The sequence below is a fragment of the Ammodytes marinus genome (assembly GCF_949987685.1).
Source record: "Ammodytes marinus genome assembly, chromosome: 19".
Lineage (NCBI taxonomy): Eukaryota > Metazoa > Chordata > Actinopteri > Uranoscopiformes > Ammodytidae > Ammodytes > Ammodytes marinus.
Window position 1 is genome coordinate 11,724,155 of NC_137223.1, and position 24,774 is coordinate 11,748,928.

Here is a 24,774-nt window from a genome sequence, read left to right on the forward strand (position 1 = left end):
AAAAGGGTAGAATAAAAAAAACAGACAAACGATAAAAAATGTTGCACATGATAAATCAGAATTTGGTGGAGAAAAGGGGAATATTACATTAAGTGCTGAAGTGCTAAGGTATTAAAAGTTATTGTGTCATTGCACATCGCGATATGGCACAATGTCTGTAAAATTGAAAGGTGGTTGTGGGCCAAGCAGCACTTAAAACAGTAGTAATGTTACCAAATAATTTCATTTAAACTGCCCTTTAAACTGTTGAACCTATCATTACCTTTACTGGCGCTGATCATTTGCAGCACCATCTCAGCAGCCCCACGGGCATGCAGCCTCATCTGTTGATACAGGATCTTCTGCTTCTCCATCTCCTTTTCCTGAGGGGCAACACAACATCAACTATATTCTACCCGTTCCAACAGATAAACAAAGTTGTAACAAATGGTAACATTACACAAGTCATAGGTAAAAGGGAGTCTGAGAAAGCTAGTGGCAAACCTCAAACGTTTTTTCTTTCCCTTCTTCCTCTTCTTCTTCCTCATCATCCTCTGCACAGCTCTAAAGATGCAAAGAACCACATTCTAACCTCATTTTCATGTTAAAAATATGTCTTAACAAGTTTTATTTATACATTAAAATAACTTAAAGGGCACTACCTTTGCCATCATGTCTGCATACGCAATATACAAAGGGTCTTCTTCCAAGTGACTGAAAAGTAATTAAGTCATAATGCAATTTTACAATATACGAACAAAACATAAGTATCAAAAAAGTATCAACCCAACATTGTATAGCTATATTTTATACTACATGCTTGTTATTCTACTTGTGAAATATATTCAAAATACTATATCGTCATTGAATAAATCACTACTTAACAATCGTATATAGACATCTTTATAAAAGATAAAAGGAGTAAAAAAAAAAGTAAACTTTTATTTGAGTTTTCTACACAACAAGACTCAACACTGACTTAGGGCTATATCCATGTACATCAATAATAACAGATAAAAGTGATACATGAAGATCGACATAAACCAATAAACATCTAACTTCTAACTCCTCACTATGAAACCCAGAAATATGAAAATATACCTTCTTTCTGTCAGCGCATTGTGGCTGAAGTGGAGAATAAGTTGGTGGAGAGGGTCTGGCTGGATATCAGCCACCTCCTCCTCTTCCTCCTCCACAATTTTCATGGGGGTTTTCTGCAGGAGTCCACAGGTGCAAACAGTTAGCTCTACCCAAATTTCATCTGATCATAAATATAGTAATCAATCCACCACGGCTTCAATACATCAACTTTTCTACCCTTTATCTTAAAAAAAAACAACAACACTTGAGCATACATATTTGTCAAAAACACTGAAATCACTCAGTAACATTCAACTAGCATTGGCATGCAGATGGCCCGTCCCTGGTGATCCGTGGAAAGGACGGTGCAAGGAAGTTAAGAGTGGATGATGAACAGTGTTTTTTTTAAAAATACATGCATGCTACAGCAAACAGATGCAAGCGGTAAGCCATTTAGTGATATGACTCTGAACATGATGGATGGACCTGACAGTACAGGAGCCTGAGAAAGGCTTTGTGTACAACAAATACCTCCTAGAAGAGTCTTAACTGATCTCAATAATCTTCCCCCAACAAGAACAGTGAATAATCTGATTTTGGAGCAACTTAATCTAAAGTTGTATTTTAGTCTTGTTTAATGGCACAGCTTCAGTGTCTTGATAAATTAGCTGCAGAGATACATATACAGAGATCTAACATGAAATGTGAGCGTCACAGGACTACGACTCGCGAGCATGCCACTGACGTCACGGCCCACAGAACGTAACTTTAATAACGTCACCTTCACACTCACAGTACAGACTTACAGAAGAAGTACAGCGAGAATAAGACAACGGATGGGGTTGGATCCAGATCTGACAGCCAAACAGCTAGTGTGACTCCTATAGTGAGAGGAGAGAGAGACGCCCCTCCCTCCTTACCGCTGCCGTCAGAAAGGCAAAGCCCGCTTTTCTAGAGCTGCGAGCGCTGGCCCTGTGTCTCCTGAGTTGATCATGCAGTCTCTGACCCCTGACGGATCTCTGTTTGGAGGCTTTGCCGCGCCTAGAGCGAGGACCGCCCCTGGGCGCTTTGGGCGAGAAGGTCCCCACCCGGGCGCGCTCCCAGGGCTCGACCACGACGACGGGCGCGGAGCTAAAGAAGCATTCAGCAGACAGGACTGGCAGAGGGGTGCCAACGCAGGGCACGCGGGGCAAGGGCCCAGTACTTACTGCCAGATCCTGCACTAGCTTCTCCTCAAAGGAGTACTCCTCTGCCTCTATCCAAAGTCTCTGATAGGCCGGGATGAAGAAGTTGATAGCGCGATGCCTAGGGGAAGGGGGGAGGTGGGAGGAATGGAAGGGGGAGGGAGGGAGGTAGAGTGGCATTAGGGCGGGTTTCTGGTGAGTGTTTTGGAGGAGACAGGAGGGAGAGATGTAGTGGGGGGGAAGGAAGGGGGGTTACAGGGAGTGCATTTCAGGCAAGGGTGGTGGTGATTGGTCAATGTGGGACCCACTGGCACTTCTGACTGGTCACTTTTTGGTCTGTTAAAATAACTGCTGTTGCTTCTGGGATTGTAAAATTCATTAGGAGGAGCATGCACACTTTAGGGGAGATGTGCAGTTTTCCAACAAATTGGTGGATCAACTACAATGACTTATTCTCTTGCAGTTTTTAGATTAACATGACATATTATACTTAAGGTGGAATCGATCAACGTGTTGTAAAACTGCACAACCTTTGGCAAAATGTCAAATGAAAAACAAAGATTTAAGTCATAAAAAGGTGAAGGAAAATAACATAAAACCACGTTTTATAACGATTATTACTAACTAATCAATCATACTAACTAATAAAAGTCAAAATTGTATTAATAAAACTTCTTTCTTCTTGCTTTTCTTCATTCATCCCTTCAGGATTCACCTGAAATGAGACAAAGGCCTGCAGTTCGCAGTGTGCGTGTTTTCCACTTTTTTTTCCAAATAAGTTTGTTTTCAGTCAATTCTTGGGCTCATTTCTAGCTGACCAATCAGAATCAACAGTGCAGGAACAAATTGGTTGCTAGGCAGCGATCAGTCCACAGCCTGGTGGATGAAGGGAGTGGGGTTGAAACAGATGAAGCATTCGCCCCTGTAGTTTCACTTTACCGTCAGCAGGGAGAACAGGCGGTCAAAGCTGGAGGCTTTGAAAGCCCTTTCCAGCCAAACCTCCCGATAGCCATTCAGGAAGTAATTATTATTTTTGTATCTGAGGGGAGGATGAGGTTGTGTTATGCAAGAAAACAACACAGAGGAGAAATTGTCATTAGGGAGGTAGAGAGGGGTTTAGATGGGCACATAATTAATAAAAACAATGACCCACCCCCTTCCACGACTATTTGATGATTGCTTGTTATGTTAGACTGAGACAAAGCTTTTTTTTCTATAGGTTTATGTCAATATTTGATTATTGACATCGTTGTTAAATCAGTTAATCTGTGTGACAAGCTGTGAAAGAGACTCACCTGGGCAGATTGTACAGTGGAGCCATGCGGAAACAAGCCACCACAGCTCGTTTACGCTGTTTGGACAGCAGCTTGTGCCACACACACTTCTTGTTCCTGAGGGGCTGCTCCACCTGACAGACAGGTAACAGGACAAAGGTGAAAGGCAAAGTGGGGAACAGTTTACATTTAAGATGGTGGGTAGTGTTTACTCTCTGGATAAAAGTAATGTAGATTGTGATATATACGTCAAAGTATCAGCTTGTTCCTGTAGAATTGCTGTAACTAAATGATAAGTTAATTTTCAATTAATCTGTTGGTTACTTTTATTAATATCTTTTTCAAGTTCATACAATGTCAAAACAAATGAACAATGTCCATTGCATTATACCAGAACCCAGGGTAAATAAACAAGTGGGTCAATGTCATCTTTCTTCAACAACTTTGTGTTTAACCACCTGAAGGTTCTGCTCTGTGTCACTTAGTACAGGCCACTCCTATATTTACAAATGGCTTTGCACATAGTATGTCCTGGGATGTATAGGGTTCCCACAAATTTTTACCAATTCATTTTCAAAACTTTTTATGGAAATGTGCCCAATTTCCATAACCTTATTTAGGCCCGTTTCGCAACCATATGGCTCAATAATGCTGTGTTTCTCTTCAGCCATGTGTTATATAGTTGTTGTTCTAAACCATAAACTATTAAACACAGACTTTCCAGGCATTCTATTAGATAAGCAAACTGTTTGTAAACTTTATTCACTGTTTGCCAACATGCTGCAAAAATTAGTCTAAATTCAAAACTTTTCCAAACCATGCAGTAACTTCCAAAGCATTACCAGGACTAGAATTTTTTTTTTAATGTAGGGGAGAGTGGCCTAAGTTGTGCATTTTGGAAGTTGTTCCACCCCTTGTTTCTAGAAAACCGTGGAAGAAATTGGAAATGTGACCACATTATAAGAGCCATCCATTTGACTCATCCCGTAAAGAAGGGAGACACAAGGAATAAAATATAAGCACATTTAAGCTAAAAAAACTGTGTTTTGCCATTCAAAGTAAAATTTCCATGATCAAGGTTTTTTGATTATTGTGTCTGAACAATTATAGACAAGTTTGAAAACATTTGACACATGTTTTAGTGCTTTGGTATGCTACATTTTGAGTCTATACAGTTAGCACGATGTCAGCCCTAAATTGCTGCATCATGCTTATTATCCAAATTTCTGGGATTGGGGTGATTTGTGCCAAAGGGCCTGGGTGAGTTATAAGTAAGTAAGTAAGTAAGTAAGTAAGTAAGTAAGTAAGTAAGTAAGTAAAATGTATTTATAAAAGCACATTTATGACAGTTTGCACTGTCCAAAGTGCTGTACATAGTGCATTCAGTTGTGCCAGTGGCATGGCTGTATACGCTGGTCACCAAAAGAAAGTGATTGTCTACAGTAGCTCAGAAGAGAGTGACATCTCAATTCCACTTAACAACACCACTGATGAGAGTTCAGATAGCCAGAAAGATGATGATGGTGACTTTGTCATTGTGAGCTTTGCAGGTAAAACCATTAGATCTGCTAGGCCTTGTTTAAGAAAATTGTCCTTCAATCTTTGTCAACTATTTACTTTATTTGCTTTAAATTAGTGGTGGGCCGTTATCGGCGTTAACGTGCTGCGTTAACGCAAGACTCTTATCGGCGATAAAAAAAAATATCGCCGTTAATCTCTTATTCCACCTCCTGTTCGGCTCAGGGGAGATAATAATAGCCGGGGGCCGTTGTTGACACTTGAGGAGCCTTTATTCTCTCACACACCCGCCGCTCTCTCTCTCCATCACTTGCCCACGACACAATCGGGTATTGGAACGCAGGGTGGGTGTGTGTGGCCACCGGTCGCCACGTGACTATAAGTTTCCAAGTTTTAAACACTTCTATCTCTTCAACGTCAACGTCACCGTACCCGAATCCTAAATATCCCCATAGCAGACGCTATATTTCATCGGGGGGGAAACTTTGTTTTGCGCCACAGTTCGGCCGTAATGCTGCTGCACACACACACAGACACAGACACAGGCGCACACACACACGCTGCATGACAGAGACGAGGGGCGCTACCAAAAAGACGAGAGGAGCGGTTGGAGCAGTTGGAGCGTTTAGAGACACATGCGTGCACATTTATTTACATAAAATCGCAATCGCAGTCATTTGTGCAGTTATGTAAAATGTTTCACTAAGGAAAATTACAGAAAAAGTAACGCACAGTGACTTTGATGAGTAACTTTAATCTGATTACTGGTTTGGAGATAGTAACGCGTTAGATTACTTACTGAAAAAAGAGGTCCGATGCCGGTAACGCGTTACTAAGTAACATCTTGTTGAACATTATTTATTTTCATCACCAATTATCATAGTAGAACAGCTTCCTCAAGCAGTTTGTGATGCATGTTGGAAACAGGAGATGAGCCCCTGGTCTGATGCGCCACCTGGCTTGAGAAACACGTTCTCAAAGACTTACTTTGGGTCATTATTTAGGAGCACACACATATTATGAATGAATTCAAATGAGACATTTTAATCTAGATTAATCTAGATTAATTCCAAAATTAATCTAGATTAATCTAGATTAAAAAAATTAATCTATGCCCACCTCTACTTTAAATACACCTTAAATAAGTGATTGTCTAATGGATTTGTCTTGCATTACAGTTTATGAGATATATATCAATGGCACAATTCACCCCATGGTATTCTCTCCAACCGCACAACTTACACCACACCGGGGGCAAGTTGTGCATCAAGACAACTTTTTTTCCGAAAGCTATATTTCTTCAACAGTTTATTCCAGATCCAAAGTTTTTATTGCCAGGGATGCACAACACCCTGAAATATATGTACATATTTGAGTTGGAGACTTTACTGTCAAGGCCTCACTTTAAAGTCACTTTGAGTGAAAAGTTGCACAACTTAGGCCACTCTCCCCTAATAACTTTTCCAGGAATTTCATGACCATGGGAACCCTATGTATTGTTGACATGTGGGTATGGAAGTAAGTAAAAAATTGTGTTTTTACCAGCTCCAGGTGGAAGACCGCAGCAGATATGCTCTGCACTCGGTCCACTGTGTGTTCTGGGTTTGCAGGTTCCTCACTCTTCACCAATACATCCTTGTAAAGGTTAAGCTGCCACTGGACCGCTGGGTCATCCGACTGCAACACAATAACAATCAAATCAATACACAAACAACAGCAACACTTTAATTTATTTGAACCCCCCAAAAAATTGTATTACCTTGTCCTGGAGATGTAGATTCTGACGCAAGTACTCCTTCACCTCATCATCTGTGTCTTTCTACGAAGGAAGGGATTCAGAGGAAAAATAGCAAAGCAGTATTGAATATAGGAATTGTATACTATATTGAAATTAAACAGTAAGTGTGCATTATGTGGATACAAAGTCTTCACAATGTACTACATTTGAAAAAAAGATGTGTTATTCTATAAATAGCGTTTGTTTACTGCTCAAAAGAAGGATTCTTTAGTTGGCCGATGCCAATGCTCTCTTTTGATTTATATTAATATATAATATATATTTATATTTAAGTCTATTTCACACAAATAAACCACAGCAGTCTGTAAGGAGTGTGGCCATAAAAAAAGATGATATTGTAAAGTGATTAAACTGTAGTTGAATCAGAACCAAACAGACTGAAGGCAGTGCTGTCAGTTAAAGTACTGCCACAGTTGCATCGGTCTGGTCAAGAGACAACACCCTGGCTTAAAGAATTTGGAAGTGTATCTTTAAAGCTAAAGTGCGTAACTTTTTCATATGAATGAATGTCGGTTACATCCAAGCCATCGCCAACCGAGTTGACACAAAGTTGATTAAGCCTATCAGCTCCAATAAAACTCACTGTATCTCATCATGACAGCGTTTACAAACTGGTGTCACCCCCTGACACTGGCGCAGGAGCTCAGAAAAATGCCAAGAAGCGCCAAAAATGTTTCAGTTGTTGATTCTGCTGCTAAGAAAAAACCTGGACTATCACTGAAGGCTTACCCCATGTAGATATATTATATTTATCAGTGAATCAGATTTTCATTCAGACCTTCATTAACTTGAGATAAGGCTGAATATGAGAGCAGTGTGTTAATAGAAAGATTACATACACAGTACAAAGAGGACACAAAAGTGTGATCATGAAAGTGACTACGAGGAACTTTTAAATATTTATGAAACTGTCAAATGTTTTCTCTGATGAACAAAAATGACCTGTAACAGCAAACGAGTCAATCAGCGAAAACAATGCTATTTTCATATAGCTATTATAAAGGCCTTTGTATGGGTCTCAATCCCTACCAACTCAGACTTAACACTTACAGAAGGTAGACCAGAAAAAAGCCTGTGTTTCTAAAACTTACATAGTCATATATTAATACAGTACATTACCGTCATAAAACCACTACCACTTCTGTCCAAAGGGGGGTGCTATAATCTACAAAAACAGAAAGTGCCTCGTAGTCACTTTAACGATCAGTATTTAGTTATTGTTTAAGAGGTCATATTATCTTTTCTTCTTTGTCATCAGCTTACCAGAGTGTAGCGTGTCTTGGCCAGGGAGATGAGTATTTGGTCTCCTGGGGTGCACATGTTGAGGCCGATGGGCAGCAGCTTCTTCAGGGCAGCTACGATCAGAGAGGTTTGGACTGAGTAGTACTCGCCCCGTCGTCGCACGCGTTTCCTCTCCTGGTCCCCCCCTGCCTACAGAGAGAAAGGAGACAAGTTAACTACATAATACACATCAAGAGTTGTAAGGAACTCTAAAGCTGTAAACTCCTTGTAATGCAATCGTAAGACACATGTTTTGCCTCATTCAAAAAAAAATGTCCGGCTCTGCCGAAACAAAAAAACAACCAACACTCAAGAGGGCAGCATCCAGATATATGACCTGACTTTACATCTACAAATCCTCACATGAAAAAGTCAAATGTTGTACACCCTCTGTGCGGACATGAATTTAAGATGTTTGAAATCACACAAGTGATTTGTATAATATCTCATCTACATATTCAGTTAGTCAGGGAATCCATCAAAAACACAGGATAAGAGCTTATAGGGACTTTAAGAAGCAAATAATGTGAAAAACAGTCTCTAGAGCTGGAGAACTTGAGGATCCCGTCAGTATAAAGTGTCTAAGCCGTACCATTCTGAAGGGCTGACATGGTGAAGGGGAAAGCAGTAGAGCAGTGAGATAAAAGTCCAAATTAAATATAGAGAAAGAACTACGATGTTCTTTGCTCCATAACACAGAAAGACAGATGTATTACAGGGTGAAAAAATTTCATTTCGAGTGAAGAAAAGAGTGATTCTTGGAAGTTACCGAAAAGTGATCTACAATAGCATTTCAAATCTAAATGGGCTCAAGCCCAAAGCATTAGATCAATACCAACAATTTGAGGATTTCCTGGTATGAACAATTCTTGTTTAGTGTTCAATTTCTGACCCATATAAAGTTCAAATGGACAGGAGATTTGTCAGTAATGTTTCCCCTGTTCCACAGTTAAGGAAATAAATTACTTTCTTGTTTCCATACAAATAAGAATTGTTGACAATTAGAAAAATACATAATAATAATCCCCATACTTACCCTTAAATGTATTTAATGAAGCTCATCGTGTCATCAGCATATATCTCTAATTTTGCAACATTGTATTGGTCCATACCATATGTTATATCCACAGTATTGGTCCATATTTACCTTAGACATCTTGGTCTTGCCCTCTCCGGTCAGGAAGCCCAAATTGTTGATTTCATTCTGAACCACAAAGTTTTGCTCCTCACGCTTAAAATTCTGGATTGACAAAAGAAAAAAAGAGGTCAGACAACCTGGAGATGAGTATCCTGGTTTCAAACGTCTAGTAGATTGAATGGTGATACTTACATTGGACTTGCACCAGAGAATAAAGATCTCAGCCACCATCCTGAATAGCTCAGTGGAGTTTGGATCAGGCTCCTTCAGCCACCTGGACCTGAAAATGGACAACGACATGAACCGTTGTAATACTGAGTTACATTAGCTATGGTGCGCAACTCTTTCATATAAATTAATGTCAAATACAATAAAGCGATTGCCATATGATTTGACACAAAGTTGATAAAGCCTATGAGCACTTGCACAGGAGCTCCCAAGAAGTGGCTAAGAAATGTTTCAGTTGTTGATTCTACTGCTAATAAAAAAATCTGGATGTACAACAGAAGTTATATAATCAAATCGGAATCACCAAAGGCTCAACTTAAGTAGATGCGCCAACAGTGTTGTTGTAATTACTCATGAGGGCGGCAGAAGTGATATACTATAGCTTTAATAAATCAGCAATCTAGTTGGAAAAAGCCTAAGGAACCCAGGAAAACATTAACGCTGTTGGATTCAGAATAAAACTAATGTAGAAAAGGCATCATTCTTTGCCAACTTGGTACCTGTTGTTGTCCACGTAACGGATGAGCATGGGGTAGAAAGCGTAGAGATCTCTGCAGAGCAGAGCAAACTCATCCAGGATGAGCAGCTCGGCCTCCTGGGTGTCACCTTTACTGTCAGCCTTCAGCAGCTCCTCTTCAGACACAACCTAACCAACCATTAGCAGGACATCAAAAACTCATACCCTGACCCCACTTCACTAGTTTAAAGGTCAAGGTGCATTTTGTTGTCAAAATCACTTTGTCAAAATCTGTGAATATCTCCTCACAATCCGCTACCAAAACCCGCTACTGTGTGCATAGAAATATGTGTGTTAATACACCAGATGGACGATAGCCAAAGATCTGTAAACCAGTATGTAGACAAAGGGTAAGTAAACAAAGGGGATCCACTGTAGCTATCAACATGCCAGTTTACAGAGCCACACAATGTGTATTGGATATCGTGTCCTGCAGAGATATTCACTGATTTTGATAACAAGCATTCTCAGGGATCGCTGACTCCACCTTTAAATGTCCAAACACACCGCACCTTGAAACTAATTGAAATTAATTCTCTCTTTCAAGGAATGACAAAGACACTTAATGAATTATTATTATTTACTTATGTCTACATTTTAATTTATTTGCATTACATTTTTGCACCATTTTGTGTTTATATAAGTATCAGATTTCTATTTTCTCTCAGATTTTAAGAATGTCATTGCCAAGAACTGTAGTTGTTGTGCATATGACAAATGACACAATCTTGGATGTAGAATCTTGTATTTTTACTCTCGATATGTAATAATAAGCATTACGTTATTTTGACTAGCTCCTCTGATAGCTGACAGCTCCATATTTACAGTATAGCTTCAGAAGCTTATAATGGAGTCAGCAAGAAATCTTATCGGAATAATAATTGAGCAGTGGATACAATGTGCTGCTTCAACATTCAAGAACCGTTTATTTTAAGCTCTCACCTTCACTGTCTTCTTCTTGAGTTTGGCCAGTGTGGGCAGGAAGTGGGTTCTCAGCAGATCTGCTCCAGCCTTGCATATGATTGGCTGAGAGTAGACTGAAAACAAAGACAAAAGGAAATGCTTTCAACACTTTACATCAGGTTTCTGGAAGGATCTGAGTTGTGAGAGGAGGAGCACGAACCAAAATCCTTCATCTGTAACTGGACAATAGTTTGCTTGGGTGTCAATGTTAGGTGTTTATAATTTTTGTTTTTTAACCTCATATCTGAAAGTCTCAGAGTTGTACTAAAAAATATATATATTATTCCTTATTAGAATTAATAAATATACAACACAGTTTGATGTTTTCCCTTTTCTTATGCCCTTGTTTTAAATTATTTTGGCTGCCTAAGGCTGTTTTTAACCCACAGCAGCCAATTATTTTTCAAGTTATCTAGCCTTTTCCTGAATTTCCACTGAGTAATGTGCATAGGAAATGTTGTACATACAATACATATAGTTATATTAATCTTAGGTTCCCATGTGGGTTTCCTCCTTTAAAGAAGTAATTTAATAATATATTGAAGTTTAAATAGGATTCTTTCTTTATTATTCATGTTTTTCAAGACGGAAAAAAAGGATGAACAGGTCAGTTTTCACCTCACCACCAGTAAAGCAATTCATTTGGAATATTCTCTGACAACCCCAAATTATATCTTAAAATCAGGAACACATTGCAACACATTTTGACCATTCATAAACTCTCTTAAAAAATAGCCATGCTTTTCGGGGTGCTCCGGTGGCGTAGTGGATAGAGCCCGTACCATGTTGGCTCAGGCCCCGTTGAACTGGTCGCAGGTTGAAACCCGACCTGCGGACCTTTACTGCATGTCATCCCCCTCTCTCTCTGTCTCCCCATTTCAACTCTGTACTATCAAATAAAGCTTGAAAATGCCCCAAAAAATAATCTTTAAAAAATATAAATATAAATAAAAATAGCTGTGCTTTTTATAACAGCTATGAACCTGGCACTTGCCTGCAATCCTCTTCATCCATTCAGCGTCATCTGTGGCCAGGTTGTTGTTGAGGATCTTGAGGATGTTTCCCAGTATAATGCTGAGGTGTTCTGACGTCACCATGGAGCAGCACAGGGCACCTTCAGGAGAGTTCTCCGGCCCTTTCTCCCACCAGTAGGACAGATAGTTACACAGCATGGGAAGGATCACCTCAATCACCTGCAGGAGACATGGGGGGAGGTGAAAGTCAAACTGTCTGAAGGTATGACGACAGGAGGCAGAAATGGATCATTGTGCTATGTTTGGGACCAAATGATTCACTTTATGGTAAGAAAAGATTTGCACTTTTCTCGCAGATATATCATATAGATATTAAAGATGGAGTCAGCGATTCTGGAGAACGCTTGTTGTCAAAATCACTTTGTCAAAATCTGTGAATATCTCCTCACAATCCCATACCTGTTTGTATTGTCAGTGCACTAAAAAATTCCAGTGATAATACACAGCCTAGTCTCTGTAAAATACATTTTGCTAGCTACGATGGGCCCCCTTTGTTTACACACCAGTTACATGCCAGTGCTTAGGCTGTTTATTTAGACCAGATATTTTCATTTTTTTCAGCGCACACAGTACAGACAGGTAGTGGATCATGAGGATATATTTACACATTTTTACAATAAGAGATTTTGAAAATAAGCTTTCTCCAGAATCACTGAAAGCACCTTAAAAAGGTTGAAAAGTTATGTACATTTCGATTGTGCTGCACACACACTCATGTTTACTAACAACTCAGCTCTGTGTCACTTTTGATCAAAAGAATATTTTTTTAGCAGAGGCTGCTGTGCTGCAAAATCCACCTTCTAAATCTACAAATAAAAACACACTGGAGCTTTGTATTCCCACAGTGATACATTACATAACGTAATGCAAACAAATTGAATGATTCATTATGTCACAGAAATGTTAAATGCTGTAATTTATAAATGATGGATATCACTTTAAAAATGTACTAATAACTAAGAAACTAATAATAAATATTGTGCCGAAGGGGTTGGACAGCTAATGAGAAACATATTTAGTGCACGGTCAAAACTTTTATTTGACGAAGCAGTATAAATACTGTACTGCATCGTAGCCATAACGCCACATAATAGCGTAGAGGTAGTGACCATGTTGTTGAACAGAACTTTTTGTGAACGTTTAAATATCCCATCAGCCCTCCAGACCTGTGGCATGTCACTGTAGCGAGCGCCCGACTCTGACACATCGTTGACATCTTTCAGCAGTCGGTCCAGGCGAGGCATCTCTGGACACATTTCCTCCACCGTGTCCGGCATACTGAGGACTAGACAAGAAAAACATTCAATGTCTTTAAGCCTCTGTAACAAATTGGTCTTAAATAGTCAAAAACAATATATGATTTCAAAGTTGGGGTTTCTCAATAAGCTTTAACAAAAATCTGATTGAAAATAAATGTTCATAAATATAAAAAGTTAAAAAAAAACATTTATTTAAATTTTTTTTTTTACAGCAGTCTGTTTTACAGGGATGTGTAGGAGTGGCCCATATCAAACAATCTCCATAGCAACCGTCATAGTTTTATAGAACGTCTGGGTAAAGAACTGCCGTGATGGGTTCAAAATACTTAATGTGAACAAGAGCATAGCCCGCCTCACGGAAAACGAAATTCTGTCAAGTTTATCAAACTTAAATGACGATATCTTTAATTTGGATTGATAGATATGCCTAACTCTTTTCAGATGCCTACTTTTATGCAACTCCCCAAATTACATAGTTAGAAGAATTTTGTGGATTTGTGTTTACAGGGACTTTACGAAGCTCAGAGTTTTGCCAGAACTAAGTGAATAAATGGGGTAGTGTTCTAAATGGGGGACCAGGATGGACACTCACTGGCTCTCTCTCGGGGAGTCTTGGTATTGAAGACAGAGAGCGGGTTGTGGGCGTTAAGGTGAGGCTCCAGGAACGCCACAGGCATGGCTCCCACCAAGGTCGCCAGGCTCTCTCCGAACACAGGGAGATGCCTGCAGATTAACATGAATATTCATACAGTGTATGGAAAAGTACGATGGGATACAATGTACTTTATTATCCCCTTAGGGAAGTTAGTATTGGACTCAAATGCTCCATACATAATTAAATGCCCTGAAAGTTACAATAAACAAAACAAAACATATGATCAAACAATACAGCACCAACCATACCAATCACAACAATAAACTGCATATAAAGTATTGCCCACATCCCATGGCAATAACATATTGCACGTACCACAAAAAATTAAATATTATGGCAAGCACTCAGCATTATCACGGATCCTTAAGCTTTGTGATCAAGTATACAGTGCTGAACAGCAACAAATGCCATTTAACATTCTGTATGGCCACCTACCTCTCCACAAATACGTTCTTTCCTGTTCCCAGGGAGAACAAACAGGTCACGATTCGGTAGCAGGAGAGCTGCACGTCATCCACTGAAAAAAAGACAAATCTAGCTTTAATAAATGTAGACATAAACTTAAAACAACATGACAGTGAATACTTACTATGGTATGTCTAATTTTTTTAATGGAGGAACTGTATGTGTAATGGGCATGGAACTACTAGGTGTAAATATAACTTACACTGTATCTCCAATTAGGGACTGTGTAATGGACATATTCCACCCCACTTTGGAATTTTATTTTGTTGCATCTCAGTTTTTTCCTATTTAATTTCCGCTTTGCATGACTTAGACTTTTTACTCATCAAAATGTACAGTATGTCTAAGAAGAAGAAAGCTTATTTTTCACAGTTTTGTGTTTCTAAATAATATGTTTATCCATCTATTTTGTGAAACCTGAAGAGACCACTCCAAATTTTTCTTAAATCTGCATCTCTGAATGAATTGATGCAATGTCAATATTGTATTTGGAATTTGGGAGAAATGTTGTCAGTAGTCTATAGAATAAAACTAAAATGTTAATTTTATTAAAACACAAACAAAGACACTGATCACTTGGAGTGGTCCCTTCACCCCCCCCCCCCCCCCCAGCTGTATTTCCAATGTTTCCCGTTTTGTACAGTAAAACTCAACCGTCAATATGTATGAACTTGTGAATTTCCATGTTGACAAAGTCTGTTCTATACATATTTATGTTGTTGTGTTTTTGATATTTCAAAAAACAAAAAATAAATAAACAAAAAATGTTGTAAATGCTATGTATGGAAACCAAGACTCACACAGCAGGTCCACTCCAAACTCATGTGTGCTGATATGTTCGAACAGGGCAGTGAGGATGGGCAGTAAGGCCACCGTCACATAGTTGATGCTCTGGCTCACGCTCTTCATCTGGGCTCGGGACTGCATGAACTTGCCCAGTTTGAGCATCTCCAGCAGCTTGTCCAGGTCCTCCGCTGCGTTCTCAAAGAAAGCCCTCAACCCGGCTTTAACCAGCTCTGACCCCGACTTCATCACCGTCCTGAGAGAGGGGAGGGAACACACAAGGGCTACAGTGCATGCAAACCACTGAACTGACTACTTGATAAATCAGTGTGCATATAGAAAAATTAAATACGGTAGGTGGAGGCAAGGATTCTGGAAAACGCTTGTTGTTGCTGCATGCGTTCATCAAAATCAGTGAATTTCTCAATCTTGTTTTCACACAGAAAGGGGTGGGGCTATGACGTAGAGGGGAAGGTTGCTCTCATCTATAGCCCACCTCATCTAAACCAAATTTCTGTGAAGTTTATCAAACTTAAATGACTCTTTTCAGATTCTTACTATTATGCAACTAACTCTCCAAATAACATAGCTGGAAGGATTTTGTGGATTTGGTTTTGAAGTGGCTATAATACATTGCCTAGGCTCTGTATAAGGGCAAGTTGCTAGCTATAGTGGGCCCCCTTTGTTTACATACCAGTTTTCAGAGCCTAGGCTGTGTATTAACACCACCTTATGCAGTGCACACACAGTGCGGAGAGGTAGTGGATTGTGAGGAGCTATTCACTGAATTTGACAAAAACTGATTTTGACAAGTATTCTCCAGAATCGCTGACTCCACCTTTAAATGTGTGCTTACCTGGTGTCCAGTGAGTGAGAGAGGATGTGCAAGCAGCTCACCATCATTGCAGAGTCACTTCCTGTCAAAGAAGACAAATTACTGAAGATGTGGGGAAAAGATTGGCAGCAAAGAGGCACAAGAGCAAAGAGTACAGATGGAGGCAATGCCAACCTTACCAAAGAGAGAAATCCTGTGTCTGACAAGAGCTGCCAGCTTACAGAACAGGCTGGAATACAAAGATGGTAAAAAGAAGAGAATTGGACAAAAAGCTTCAGAAAGAATAGAGAAGGGCTGAAAAAAGCTGAATAAGCAGGGAAACAAGGAAAGGTCTGATGAATATGAAGGAGAAAAATCTGTGCTCTTTCCAATGAGATCAAAAAGGGCTTCAGATATGAAAAGAAACCTCTGAACAAAATAAAAAATTAAATAAAAAATTTAAAACTGAGTACACAGGTGTGCATTGCAGGACAACTACATCCCCTATGTTTTGTTTCCCTTGTTGTGGTTATTTGTGTGTACATATCTGTTCCGGCTTACATGATCACAAATAAAAGATAAATAAATACATAAATAAAATTAACTATAAGTATTTAAAACTTTTTGCGGCTATATTATAGTTACCATGGTGCCCTTGGTCAAACCAAAATTGTATACACTAACCTGGTAAATTGCACTAATACAAAGGACCAAATCAATAAAAAAAAATGTATTAAACAAATTGTTCAGTGCAACCACCCAGTACCTGGTGACCATCTCCTTCTCTTTGTTGGACGCATAGCCACATATGCTCAGGTTTTTGCTGGGCGTGGAGAGGAAGTAGAGGCTGTGGTTCTTAATAGTTTGATCTGCCAGAGGAAGCAACACCTGGAGACAAGAAATGCAGCTATGAGATCAAAAACCTCCACAAGGTTAAGGAAATGATTCAATATTTCAGTGGTTTATTTTCAAGAAGCGTTAGTGGACTTCCAGGACCTTTGCAAAGAACTTGATTTCCTGGTCGTGAGGAGACTTGTCCGTCTTCCCACTGGTGGCCATAGCCTCTGGATTAACAACAAAAATGAGCGGCTGTGTCAGTGTCGAGGAGTAGTTCTCAATCAACGTAGTGTGTTTAAAATGCTGCACACTCACCAAGATGAGCGATGAACTCCTGGGCAGAATCCACGTACTGCAGCATCCTCTTGAGGAACTTATAGGAGAAACGCTTCTCCATGGATGACGAGTCTTGCTCTATGTCCTTAAGACCTCTGTCAGAAATAAGCATCACTCATAACAATTTTTTCCCCAATCACACAATAAAACGCAAAGCCTCTCAATTACACAACAATTAATTTTGACTAAGTCATTTGATTGGACGAGAGACATTCCACGAGTGCTGATATACAGTAAGAACACATCACTGGGACTTAAGCTTCACAGTTGTTTGTTCTAATCCACTATTTAAAGTTACATTAATGGCCGTTACCTGGGATTTGAACTAACTTTGCATTACAAATATAGACGTATTTCCACAGATAACATATGATTTAAATTAGAAATGGTCATCAGAGGGAGGGGGGGGGGGTGCTGACTTCACTTAATTGAATGGACATATGTGATATTGCTTAAATGATAAAAAAAATTGCAATCATAGTAACCTTATCATGATGCAAACTATAATGATGCAAGCACAAACAATAGGTATATATTGATAAAATAATGACGAGAAAGAGAAAAATTATTAGTTTTTTCCTTAAGTATACAATCCAGTCAAAGTTTAATGTAACGGAGACATTACGCCTATATCTTCAATGAAAGATGAATTTATGGAGTTGAGAGGAGGTTAACCTTGTGATGGCATAGCCGCTGATCAGCAGAAACTTGAAGAGCTCCTGGGCTTTCTCTCTGTCTCTGTACTTCTCTTTAGCTGTCAGGGTGTCATAGGGAACCATCAGCGAATGGGTCCCTCCTCCTGGGTTGTCAAATCACATTAAAAAGTAATTTCACAAATCACTAGTTACAATTTTTAGCAGCTCAAATAATTTGCCCTTATGATGGGAAGAGTTCAGTGCACAAAGTATTTTTTTATTCAGACTCTGCCTTTACACACCTTTGCTACTAAGTTCAGTTTTCTTCTTCTTGGCCCAGATGTTGTGGTAATTTTCTGCAACCAACTCTACCATGCCCTGCAGATATAGGGAAAATGCGCATTTCATTAAAACCTGGACACTTTTATGCTTTGTGTTAAAAAAAGATAATTGTCACATTGCACGTTCATGTAACACATATTTGGAAAATTATATTATAATTATGATTATAATTATGATAAAATAAAGTCAATGAAAAACCAACCTGTAACTCTCTAGACAAAGTTACATTGTTTAAGTCCATCGGAGAAGGACCAAATCCATTGACCTACAGTGTCAGAAAGGGAGCAAAAACCAAACATTAATATATTTAGCAATAAATGTTATTCCTGGCTGGAATAAAGGTAAAATTACGTCGGAAATAAACAATTGATTTTACAGTGAGTCAAAATATGAAGGTAAACTTGTCTAATACCACTGACAACCTGACCTTTGAGCTGTGCTGAAAAATTGCAAAACAAACACTCGACATGTTGTCTGTTGTCTAAAATCTACAGCAGCAACATCTTAATCCCAGACAACCTTCATGCTTTTCAGTATTTATCTTTATCATTGCCCAACAACTTCAATAAAATGAGAATAAAATCATTTTTATGATAAATAAAGCAAAACGTGTTGATACAAGCCATTAGCTTTGTTGCTTTTTGTGTTTACAATTCTGGCAGGTCAAGGGAGTATTCATCCCATTAATGTTTTCAATGAGGCCTGCTAAATTTATCACAGAAAATCTGAGGTTACTTAACAACTAAAGCAACTTTAAAAAATGTAATCTTGTGAATGATGTCAGATAGTAAGATAGTCAACAAAGGCATCATTTGAGATAAACTAAACATTGATGAGAGTGGATCATACATCATTACGTTACCTCTGAGCTCTTTCGTTGTTTTTCGCTCTCTAGTTGTTGGAACATGGCTTCTCCTTCCTTGGTCCTCTCAATGTTCCAGCCCATCGAAAGCATGCTTTTTAAAGACTCCTTCACTGGCCAGCGGTACGTTTCTCTCTCCTTCATATTCAACACACAACCAAATGTTTGACAGTCACTTTTTGGCTTTACATTTCATACAGCGCTTGACTGTGTCCCAAAGTGAAAACATTTTTCTATAAATTGAGTCTGGAAAACATATCAGATATGTAAATATTAAAATGTTCCAAAGGCCATACATTTCTAGGTTATTTTGATATTCATGTTAATGAATAGTGTGTGTGTGTGTGTGTGTGTGTGTGTGTGTGTGTGTGTGTGTGTGTGTGTGTGTGCGTGTATGTACCTTCTCACTCAGCGCTTTGTAAGGCTTCAGCAGTGGATGTGTTTTGGCCTGCTCATCCCCACTTTCTCCATGTGTCCAGCCTGCTGACACCTGCAACAACAGTTTACTGTAGACATTGAAGTATAATGTATTTTCAGGCATAATAACTCAGGGGAACTAAATAAAAATAGAGTTAAGTTTGATATGACAGATGGCATGAGGGAGAGAGCATGGAGAGGCACCAACCTTCTCTGCGGACCACTTCTCATGGGAATGCTCGGCATATTTGTTGGCAATGTACTCAAGTTGTTCATGAAGGGATATGCTAGAAAAGTGGAGATAATATTTAAATATGTATTGTTTTCTCAAAGTGTATTGTACTTGTTTATTGAGCAGGAAATTTGGAGACACACAAAAACACATTGTCAAAACAGAATATTAAGTTTTCAACATTGTGCTGCTTTTTAATCTCCTTGACTCTAAAACAAAAATGGAATAAGGTGTATTTTTAGGCAACTCACTTGGCAGTGTTGACAGGTTTGGGATCAAAGTTGCCCTGGGCATCTACTGCTGCCTGCTTCTCCAGTGTTGCCCCAGGACTGGCATCCACAAAGTCAGGGGGCAGGGCTCCAGCAATGGCACATAGGCACGATTTGGCCATTTTGAAAAGTTCTGAATCATACTTCTACACAAGAGACACATGCAGCAGATGGGGACAGTTACTAGTTTTTCTCACCACTCTGAGGAGACGTTACCAATGTTTTGTTAACAAACATATTCTAGTATTACTATATTTAGTTCCAGGTGCCTCATAAATAATATTATGATTATAGACTTATTCAATACTAAGAATAACATGTAGAGTAAATATATTTTGTGAACTGCAGGTTCTGAAAGTGTAAACGAATCCCCTGAAAATGTGAACGAACCCCCCTCTTCTGAAACTGCACAGTGCACCTTTAACTATGAGATGGATGGAGTGGGGAATAGCCAAGGAGAAGAGGGAAAGAGGAGGCGGCTGAGAAATGTTTGCACCAAGCGACGGCCTGTCACAAACTGATAAATGATTCATCTGTTTTTGCTGCGCCTCAGCAACACTGCTCACACGCATTTCATTGAGCTTTCACTTCACTACCTCGGAATACCAAGAGCCTTCTCCCGTGAGGACACACTTTCAGGTTTTCAAAACTCAAGATCTTCTCAAAACAGAATAATAATAAAAAACCTGCAGGAAAAAGAAGAAGGGGAACAAACACGACTAGACCACTAAACATGTTTTATGCGACACGCAGAGATTTAAAGCCCATGTAAACACATATCCACAAAATCCTTCTAACTATGTAGTTGTATGATAGTAAACATCTGAAAGAGTAAGCTGTGTATTTACCAATCCAAATTAAATATAAATGTAAATAATTTGAGTTTGATAAACTTTACAGAAATTCGGTTTCCATGAGGTGGGCTATGCTCGGGTTCTTATTACACAATAATTATTTTTAACCTATCACAGCAGTTCTCTGCCCAAACTCTCTATTAAAACAATGAGTGTGGCCATGGAGACCGTTTGATATGGCCACGCCCACACAGTCCTGTCAAACTGTCTAAAAAAAAATGTGTAGGGGCCTACCTAAGTTTAATAATATTTATGAACATTATTTTCAATCAGATTTTTGTAAAAGCTTATTGAGACACCCAACTTTGATATCATATATTGATTTTTTATCTATTTTAGACCGGGTTTCCAGAGGCTTCAAGAAATATATTGCCTTGTCATCCGCCACTTCTGATTTATCCTCAGAAGTAGAAAATGAGAAAGAAGATACATTATAGATACAGTGAGCTTTACCAAAACATAATAAATCTCTTGGTACATGGACATACTGTCGGCTCATGGTGATGAATATTCTACAACACATTGTTTTAATGGTTGTACCTTGTGAGAAAGAGAGTCAAAGATTCCCCAGAAGAGTTTCTTGGTTAAGAGGAGCTCCTCCTCTGAGGCGATGCCGAAGCTGCCCATACCAGCAGGAAGACAGTAGTACTTCCAGTTCTGCTCATAGTGGTTGGTCAGAAGCTATGGATCAGATAAACAAGAACACATAAGGGTTTGAGTGTGGGTTTGTTAAATATTCTTGCTCAATGAACATTGTCAGCAATGTTGGCAGCGTCTCATGAAAATATGTAAAATATATGATGCCTAATGTCACCTGACTTCATGCAGTTTTTTAAGGCGAGACCCTGCAGGTGAATAAGGTAAAATTTTTAACCCATAGATATAATTTTTTAACTTATCATGAATCACTCCAAAACCAAAAATATACATGTTGGATAAAGCCAAAATAAAAATATTTATTTCATTTTTACAACAAATTAATGTCCAAAGTTTTTACAGATCAGATTTTATTTATGTATTTAGAGCCTTTTTCAGTTTATGGGAAAAAAAACAGCCTGCGTGGTGTTAAGAACGAAATGTTTCATAAATCAGACACCATCTAAACAAATCGTTTTGTATAACCTGCAGAATAGTGCTAAGAAAGATCATGGAAAGTGTAGTTGAAATGCTGCAGAAGATGACAGTTTGTTTCACCTGGAGAGGTATTTTGCAGTATTCAGTCAGCATGGGAACGTCAAACACCAGCCGTCTGAGCAGCTGCTGCATCATGGAGGGACGCAGATGCCTGTCAAATACGAGAATGAAATTCATTTAACATAAAAAATATTACACAAGCAGGGAGCAGAGTCTCTTGATATCATAATAAAAAATATATATGAAGTGGCTACAGTTAGGACAGTTTCTACACAATATATAATCTTATGTGCAAGTAGCACTGAGCAACACTAACTGAGCATCTAAGCAGAAACATACACGTGCAAATATGAGAATAATAATAAAACGTGAAAAGGAAACACAAAACCGTAGTTCACTGTAATGTGACCTTAGTTACATAGCAGACAACACCAGCTTTTTGTTCAGTGCACACACAGAGTACAGACAGGTAGTGGATTTGAAGGAATATTCACTGATTTCAACAAAAAGTGATTTTGTCAACAGGTGTTCTCCAGAATCACTGACTCCACCTTTAATACAGAGTACCTAATGTCATTGTTTCCTGTTGTTTTTCATTTGTGGCAGGCAGCCCCACTTAAGTGCAACAAATAAGGGTCAATATATGTTTGGAAAAAAAATAACACAGTGCAGCCTGTGCAGACCATATCCATATCCAATTGAATATTTCTCACTCAGCTTGAGCATGAAGGGGCCTTACTTGCAGATGGCGAGCAGACACTCCTCGATGGCGTCTCTCTGGGCCTTGGTAAGCGAGCGGCCTTTGGACAGGCGGTAGATGGTGTGCAGTGTGGAGTCTACGAGCTGCGCGTAGTGCTCCGTGCTGGAGAAGAGACTAGCACAGCGGGTCAGCAGAGGCAGCAGGGCCGAGCCAATGTACCTGTTCATGGCCAAAGCTGTCCCTGTGGTGCTCAACACCTCCTATAAGAGAGAGAGAGCAATGCAGATGAGGGATGGAGAGGCCATTCTAGTCGCCCATTTAGAAGAAAAGCAGTAGTGTTTTTAAGACGCCAGCTGTTGTTCCAGGGTGAGCTTACCCGGACAAAGGCATTTATAAATCCTATATATAAATAGCGTTTTTTGCATTGATGGTCTTGATTGCTGTTACATGTAAATTATGATCATCAGAGGAAATATTGGAAAATGTCAGTAATATTTTAAAGTTCCACGTAGCTAATTTCAAGTAATAAATCCAGTGCATATGAATTGGTTTCCACTTTGCTCATTAGCTGTGTGACAGGAGCAAATTATCTCCGCAAACATGAACACTGATTGCTCAGTTCTACAATCAGGACAAGGCCTTGTCATGACTGCTTCTGAGTTGGCATAAATACAATCACTGTGATAATTCAACATCAAATCACATTCTCCTCATCCTCATAAGACTAAGTAATTATGATCAGCATTCAAATTGTCATATTTCGCTTGTGCTAAGTGGCGTTATTCTCCCTACAAAAACAGCAATGAGGAACAGTCTAATTTTTCCTCGGATGATCATACATTACACGTAACAGCAAATGAGACCATCAGTGCAACGAATGCTAGTTTTATATGGTTTTTCTTAATGCCTTTGTCAGCTCAACCAGGAACTACACCCGGCGTCTTAAAAACAGTACCACCGGTACCTCCACAGGGGGCACTAAAATTAACACAAACTGAAAGTTTAATGGTTCAGTAAGCGGAATGGTTCTTTTAGCTAACTTCCTGTCAGTTACTGCAGTGAGCAGTCCCCTCGCTCGTCCCTACGTCACAACATTAATGCACTGCGGTCTTCAAGCAGCAAGTTATCTAGCATCATCTCAGATCCATAAGTGTGATAAAACCGGATAAAACATGATAAAAACCATCAAAACAGACATTGGGAAGGATTTTACCTGCTCCGCCATTGTAGGCGCATACACATTCACCCATCTGTTGCTCTGGCGTGCACCGGCAGTGAGACCATGGAGTGTATATAATATATATGAGTGAGACGAGTGACGGTTTTGTGGCGTTCTCTCTCCTGATTGGATAAAAAAATCGGGATACTACAACATTTTAATTGGGCTATTACTGCAAATCAGAATGACTTGGAGACCTGTGATATGACGTCCGCACTCTGTTGATGTGATTGCTGTAGGAATATGGAGTGATATAACACATATATTAACACAAATAAACCGCTTACTTCACCTTTAATGAAGGAAAAACCATTTCAGGTGGGAAATCTAAAAGGACCAGAAATAGAGATGATGATTGAATATTACACCTGAAAGCGGCTAGCACTTATAGTTTGTGCATTTATAGGCTAAAAAGTCCTGAAACAGGGACACGTTGGCAGCTTGGGAGAAACAAAATGGTAGTTTGAAGGTTTGCTATAGATACTGTACGTGGTAAAGGTTTTTCAGGTTGTTTGCTCTCTCTCTCTCTCTCACTCACCGTGTCCAGAGAAGCGGAGGCTTGCAGGTCGGGCAGGAAGCCGACCTCCAGCATCTGCAGCAGGAAGCTCTGGTCCTCTATGCCGTACACTCGCTCCAGAAACAGAACCATGGAGGTTTTATGGTCCGGACAAAAACATGCTGACATGTCAGGCTCTGTCACTGAGCCATCTGAGGGGGAAACACAAGTTAGGAGGAAAATATAAATTTTAAAGCGTGTTTCAAAATATACAAAGTATACGCTTAATAAACATTGTATGTGTTATTGTCTACTTATTAAACTAAAAGAAAGCTGGAAGAGGGAGAAATAAAGATATAAGGGCATGAATGACAAAGGCTAATGATTATTGATTGATAAGCGATTTATTTAGCAAAATGTCTAGAACAAAAAGCAGTGAGAATCAGCATCAGATATATACATGTGATATAA

The 24,774-nt window shown here is 39.2% G+C and overlaps 1 protein-coding gene across 1 annotated transcript in view; it reads right to left on the bottom strand.

Moving 5' to 3' along the window:
* ryr3 (ryanodine receptor 3) overlaps positions 1-24,774 on the bottom strand; it is a gene marked incomplete at its 5' end in the record, with an annotated part of 127,253 nt that overhangs the window by 18,204 nt on the left and 84,275 nt on the right. The window contains 34 exons of the mRNA XM_080048252.1: positions 263-362; positions 484-543; positions 642-693; positions 1,081-1,193; positions 2,268-2,364; positions 3,539-3,651; positions 6,578-6,712; positions 6,795-6,854; positions 8,097-8,264; positions 9,262-9,354; positions 9,445-9,532; positions 9,981-10,126; positions 10,940-11,034; positions 11,955-12,153; positions 13,161-13,279; positions 13,846-13,976; positions 14,344-14,425; positions 15,174-15,412; positions 16,013-16,073; positions 16,171-16,220; positions 16,737-16,858; positions 16,967-17,034; positions 17,123-17,238; positions 17,819-17,942; positions 18,081-18,156; positions 18,323-18,385; positions 18,983-19,120; positions 19,383-19,472; positions 19,608-19,686; positions 19,883-20,046; positions 21,295-21,435; positions 21,949-22,039; positions 22,628-22,848; positions 24,346-24,515. Of these exons, the coding sequence (XP_079904378.1) occupies positions 263-362; positions 484-543; positions 642-693; positions 1,081-1,193; positions 2,268-2,364; positions 3,539-3,651; positions 6,578-6,712; positions 6,795-6,854; positions 8,097-8,264; positions 9,262-9,354; positions 9,445-9,532; positions 9,981-10,126; positions 10,940-11,034; positions 11,955-12,153; positions 13,161-13,279; positions 13,846-13,976; positions 14,344-14,425; positions 15,174-15,412; positions 16,013-16,073; positions 16,171-16,220; positions 16,737-16,858; positions 16,967-17,034; positions 17,123-17,238; positions 17,819-17,942; positions 18,081-18,156; positions 18,323-18,385; positions 18,983-19,120; positions 19,383-19,472; positions 19,608-19,686; positions 19,883-20,046; positions 21,295-21,435; positions 21,949-22,039; positions 22,628-22,848; positions 24,346-24,515 (3,864 nt within the window). The remainder of the gene's footprint in view (positions 1-262; positions 363-483; positions 544-641; positions 694-1,080; positions 1,194-2,267; positions 2,365-3,538; positions 3,652-6,577; positions 6,713-6,794; positions 6,855-8,096; positions 8,265-9,261; positions 9,355-9,444; positions 9,533-9,980; positions 10,127-10,939; positions 11,035-11,954; positions 12,154-13,160; positions 13,280-13,845; positions 13,977-14,343; positions 14,426-15,173; positions 15,413-16,012; positions 16,074-16,170; positions 16,221-16,736; positions 16,859-16,966; positions 17,035-17,122; positions 17,239-17,818; positions 17,943-18,080; positions 18,157-18,322; positions 18,386-18,982; positions 19,121-19,382; positions 19,473-19,607; positions 19,687-19,882; positions 20,047-21,294; positions 21,436-21,948; positions 22,040-22,627; positions 22,849-24,345; positions 24,516-24,774) is intronic.